The sequence below is a fragment of the Limulus polyphemus genome, unplaced genomic scaffold, assembly GCF_000517525.1.
Source record: "Limulus polyphemus unplaced genomic scaffold, Limulus_polyphemus-2.1.2 Scaffold6578, whole genome shotgun sequence".
Classification (NCBI taxonomy): Eukaryota; Metazoa; Arthropoda; class Merostomata; order Xiphosura; family Limulidae; genus Limulus; species Limulus polyphemus.
This window is the reverse complement of record NW_013672188.1, coordinates 12,792-19,107: the sequence shown is the minus strand read 5'-3', so window position 1 is coordinate 19,107 and position 6,316 is coordinate 12,792. Positions and strand designations below refer to the sequence as shown.

General features: G+C 33.5%; 1 protein-coding gene across 1 annotated transcript in view; it reads left to right on the top strand.

The window, feature by feature from the left end:
* Nucleotides 1–6,316, top strand: part of LOC106473866 (tubulin gamma-1 chain-like) — a 24,176-nt gene that overhangs the window by 6,871 nt on the left and 10,989 nt on the right. Inside the window, exon 4 of the mRNA XM_022402263.1 lies at nt 4,834–5,037. Coding sequence (XP_022257971.1) covers nt 4,834–5,037 — 204 coding nt within the window. The remainder of the gene's footprint in view (nt 1–4,833; nt 5,038–6,316) is intronic.

Genomic DNA, 6,316 nt, shown 5'->3' with positions numbered 1-6,316 from the left:
GTCAAGACAAACAGAAAAATACAACTATATATTTATACACTATTATACGTTAGGTATATTTAAAACTACGAAGTCATGTAACTTTTAAAAATTAATATTGTGAAGGATACATTGTTTTACAGGAAGATTTTTTTACATACCTCACTCCACACTAACAAGATGTGATTATAGGTAGGCTATTTTTCATAAAGTTGAGAAACACAACTGAACCCATTGTAAAATTTCACTTACTTCTTGGTCAGTTGTTAATGGTGTATAGCCCGTCATGAGGAAGTGGAGACGAGGCGTAGGGATCAGAGGAGCTATCAGACCAATCAAATCATTGTTCATGTAGCTGGGGTAACGCAAAGTTGTAGTGCTCACGGACATAATCGTTGATACCTTGAAGCAAAGACATTTCACACTTCACCTTATAAGCTATAAATATTCACCAGAAATCTGAACAAATGAATGTATATGTAGGTTTCTATTATGTCTTACAAAGTAAATTCATATTTGAGCAGGTAACTGGCAATATTAAACTTACAAAAACACTCAGTGTGTCACAAAAAATTTGATTTTATTATTGCATTTTTAAGAAAAAAAAATAGTTTTATCCATTTCTGCTTGTCATATCATTTCAGGATATACCTACATATTTAATTTACTTGGCTATTTCGCTATTTAATAGATTAATCAAGAACAAAGAACTTTTGTTGTTGATCAACTAGGGATTCTTTATCTTACCTTAATACGAAAAACAGGTTAATTTTTTAGACAAGTATTTATTTTCAATTCTAGTGTCTACCTAAGTAGTTACACTAATCTGAATATCCTACAAAATAACTACATAACTCTAAAAGTGTTGAAGACTTAACTTAGAATGACCAATAAAGTTTGTACATGGCACGAAGGGGCAACAAAGAAAACTTTATAAGAAATGTACAACAAGCTTCTGTCATCATTGTACATTTGTTACCTGTAATAAGGCTTTGTTTCGTTCAAGCTGTCTACAAACTTTATAACTTAAAAGTGGATTCTTCGTCATCAAATCAGAACAACTGCAGTCATTTACAAAAGTATGCTGTAATCTACTTAAATGGTAGTTTTAATACCGTACTGAAAATTTGTACAGTTTGTGTACTTTTAACATCTTTCTTACCAGCATGTTAATCTGGGCAAAAGTTGGGTTCTGAATATGTAGTCGTTCAGTAGCAATTCGATTTAATGCAGTATTGTCTAGTACAACAACACAATCTGCATTCTGGGTCAGCCGTTTGAGGGTCAGCAGAGAATTGTACGGTTGAACAACCACATCACTAATCTCATCCTGGTTGGGAAACACAGAATAGGTTTCTATCAGCTTCTTCGGAAACCTGTAAAACAGAAATGGAACCTAACAAAGTCTAACTAGAAAACAATAGAGCAACATATTTTAACATAGGGAACACAGTAGCACCTAGGTAACAGTTAAAATGACAGCACAGTAGTACCTAGGTAACAGTTAAAATGACAGCACAGTAGTACCTAGGTAACAGTTAAAATGAGATCACAGTAGCACCTAGGTAACAGTTAAAATGACAGCACACTAGTACCTAGGTAACAGTTAAAATGAGATCACAGTAGCGCCTAGGTAACAGTTAAAATACAGCGAGTAGCACCTAGGTAACTGGTACTTCTTAAACATTATCTGGTGTCTTGTCGTACTTCTTAAACATTATCTGGTGTCTTGTCGTACTTCTTAAACATTATCTGGTGTCTTGTGGTACTTCTTAAACATTATCTGGTGTCTTGTGGTACTTCTTGAACCTTCTTTGGTGTCTTGTCATATAATTAAATGTCTGGAGCTTTCAAACAGAGAATTTAACATTTTCAGTAATGAAAAGATCGCAAGAAACTCTGAAGAAATTTCCTCACATCTGGTTTATTTTTGAGTCTTCCAAGCTTTCCATTAGATTCTTTTGTTCGTTGTTGCAGGTATTTGATGTTGTCACATTCCCACAAAAACCTTAAATTACTTCTAACACCACTTTATTCATTATGGACTAACATAAACAGTTTATTATCTAATGGTACTAGCTTGTAGCTGAGCTTCATTAGTAATTGTTCAAATCACATACTCTTGCATCATAAAAGATGGGAATGAAAGACTAGTAATAAAACCAGAGATAGAGAAAGAAAGTCACATGAAAAACGAAAAATCAATAATTATATTATCAATGGATGGTAGTTTCTTAGCAAATGTAAACTTGTGATTTGGTATAGGCAGAAAAATTGTAAACAAAATTAACGGTGTTTGCAGGTGTGACTCACTGGAGCAGAAACAAAAGTTTGGCAATGTATCATTTCTAAAATATTTTTTATTTTAAAATAATTTAATTATTTTTATTTTTTATGTACATATTTGCACATGACACCTGAAAGCTGTTCTGTGCTCCGATTAGGGTTAAGACTCCATGTATGGAATTAAAAAAAATGACTTAATAGGCTTAATGCAAGTTAATCAAATGCCTCTAAATATTTTCTTTTAATTTCATGAAGTATTGTGATTTATTCCTGAAATATTTCTTGCAGGGAGAACGTCTATACGAAGAAATTTTTGACATTATTGATCGAGAAGCAGATGGAAGTGACAGTCTCGAAGGATTTGTTCTTGGCCATTCGATTGCAGGTGGCACAGGCTCTGGAATGGGATCCTACATCTTAGAAAAGCTGAATGATAGGTAAGTTCAGCAGCATTGCTCAAAATGTAGTTGATTGTTTTAAACTTGTATTAATCTTGAAATTACAGGCTTGTTTTTATACTGCAGAACCATATATTTTGTTAAGTTTGTTTTCCTCAATTCCATATAAATTTCATGTTTTTAACTGTTATAATAGTCATTTTAGAGGGAAATATAGAGAATACATCGGGAATCCCACCAATAACTAGGGGGTTAATTGTAATGATGATGTTTGATTGTTTTATATGTTATCAGAGACCTGTAACCAACAAGATCATGACATCACATGTATAACAGTTTAGAACAATATGTTTAAAAAACCACTAGGGATCCATATGCTCTGTAATTCAAGGGTTACAACATGAACTATTAATGAATTTGGTATTATGCCACTGAAATTGGTATATGCTGTTAGTGATTGTTTAGATGCTACTGTGCTGTCATTTTAACCGTTACCTAGGCGCTACTGTGATCTCATTTTAACTGTTACTTAGGTGCTTCTGTGCTGTCATTTTAACCGTTACCTAGGTGCTACTCGCTGCTATTTTAACTGGTACTTCTTAAACCTTATCTGGTGTCTTGTGGTACTTCTTAAACCTTATCTGGTGTCTTGTGGTACTTCTTAAACCTTATCTGGTGTCTTGTGGTACTTCTTAAACCTTATCTGGTGTCTTGTGGTACTTCTTAAACATTATCTGGTGTCTTGTGGTACTTCATAAACCTTATCTGGTGTCTTGTGGTACTTCATAAACCTTATCTGGTGTCTTGTGGTACTTCTTAAACCTTATCTGGTGTCTTGTGGTACTTCTTAAACATTATCTGGTGTCTTGTGATTGTAAATTAGTGTTACTGAGAAGTGCCTAAGGGTGTACACATCTTATGATTGTAGATTAGTGTTAGCTGAGAAGTGCCTTAGAGTGTACACATCATGATTGTAAATTAGTGTTACTGCCTAATTAATAAGTTGGAAATAAAATGTATATTTGACATTAAATAGGTTACTGTTTTAGTTATTTCTGGAACAATAAATGTGTATGAGTATGTGGGTAATTTAAGAAGTAAGATCTTAAATAGATGGTATGCAGAGTTTGTACTTCAGCAATCTTCAGGCTTGGAAACTTTGTCTTCCATGTATTTTTAATAATGATAAAGTTTAAATTATATAAATATCAGTCACCATTTAAATATATAAATCATAATCTTGTAGCGATCCACAAAAAAAATATAGTATGATTTGAAGACAAAATTATTCTACTTATCGACTTCTCATTCACAATAAATATTGACCTACTAATGATAACAGTTAAATATTGAAAAGGAAATTAAACATACAGTTGAACGTTGAAAAGATCTTTTTGCGTATACAAAATCTTAATAAAATGTCCCACGTTTCCTTCAAAAAACTGAAAATACTATCGGGCATCCAACAGTTAAAATAAATTACTTATAAAAATAATAATAATGTGACCACAACAAAGTTTGTTTGTTTGAGGAACACTGTACTAACTGACTAAGGTAGGGAGAGCATTAATTAATTGATTAGCAAATATCACTAACTAAGTTATGGAGAGCATTAATTAATTGATTAATTCACTGACTGTAAAACTGTGTCAGTAGAAGAAACTGACTCGTGTTGTTCCTCAGTAACTCATCCCTGAACATTGAAACCATGCCTCAGATGTCTTTACTATAATAAATAATGGAGAGCAAACAGTAGCTCTTGACATACTAGTGAAATCTTCCATCCGTACAGTTTAGAAAAAAAGTATATATTTGTGATAGCTTTTGGTTCTTTAATCATGGTAGATCAGTGGTAAGTTTCTTGTCGCAGATAGCTCGTTTTTGTAGGTTGTGTTTTATATATGTAATGTGGCAGTGGATCAGTGGTAAGTTTCTTGTCGCAGATAGCTCGTTTTTGTAGGTTGTGTTTTATATATGTAATGTGGCAGTGGATCAGTGGTAAGTTTCTTGTCGCAGATAGCTCGTTTTTGTAGGTTGTGTTTTATATATGTAATGTGGCAGTTGGATGACTCATTCTTAGAATTTTAAGAATATATACTCAGGTTATGGTTAGCTGAATTTATCAAGGAATATTTCATAAAATGTTATTGAATTTTTCTTTATATAACAGGCAGATGATGACCACTACATTCCTCGTGCAGTTCTTCTCGATCTGGAGCCTCGTGTTATTCATACTATAATGAACTCTCCCTACGCCAAACTGTATAATCCAGAAAACATTTACTTATCCAAAGCTGGTGGAGGAGCTGGAAATAATTGGGCAGTGGGATTTTCTCAGGTAGGAAGAAAAATTAATATAATGCATTTAGTCTTGGTAATGGGATTGTGTGATCGTGTATTTTCCTGATGAACTGTTCATTAGTTTTTCATCTGTCTTTCAAGTCAGATATTAAAAGACTTAGTGTGTTCGGACCTGAGAGTGGTCACTGATATTCCTTGATTTTTTTTTTTGTCCTTCTCACATGGAAAACACTTAACCAGATTGTATGAACTTTGAACAGACATTAAAAAGTCCTAATGGGAATTAGTTTTTCTATCATTTTTTATATGAAAATGTCAAAGTTTTGTTGGAAAACACTTTTGAAAAGACAACAACATTAATGATGCTTACTTTTGACTTAGAATTTCAATTTCCTTTATTCTATATTTTATATATCCAGTCAGCTTCCACTTTAACAGATTTATTACCACTGAATGTGGTCAGAGATTATGTTTTCACCCTTGTGTGTGTGTGTAGTTGTCAGCAAGATTTCTGGAAAACGGAAGAATGGATTTGGTATACATATTGACTATGATCCAACTTAGAAGTGATTAGTTTTTGAAACTCAAAAAAATTCCAACCTGTTAACATTGGAACCAGTTTTTCACACTATTTTTGCTGTATAACTCAGTCAAGAATGATTGGGTTTTGATGAAACTTGGTGGACGTATGTAGAATGCTTAAACCTTATCTGGTATCTTGTTGTACTTCTTAAATCTTATCTGGTGTCTTGTGGTACTTCTTAAACCTTATCTGGTGTCTTGTGGTACTTCTTAAACATTATCTGGTGTCTTGTTATACTTCATAAACCTTATCTGGTGTCTTGTCGACGATGTACACCCTTAGGCACTTCTCACTAACACTAATCTACAATCATAACGATGTGTACACCCTTAGGCACTTCTCACTAACACTAATCTACAATCATAACGATGTACACCCTTAGGCACTTCTCAGTAATACTAATCTACAATCACAACGATGTGTACACCCTTAGGCACTTCTCAGCAACACTAATTTACAATCATGACGATGTGTACACCCTTAGCACTTTTCAGTTACACTAATTTACAATCACAATGACGTGTACACCCTTAGGCTCTTCTCAGTAACACTAATTTACAATCACGATGATGTGTACACCTTTAGGCACTTCTCAGTAATACTAATTTACAATCACGACGATGTGTACACCCTTATGCTCTTCTCAGTAACACTAATTTACAATCAGGATGATGTGTACACCTTTAGGCACTTCTCAGTAACACTAATTTACAATCAGGATGATGTGTACACCTTTAGGCACTTCTCAGTAACACTAATTTACAATCAC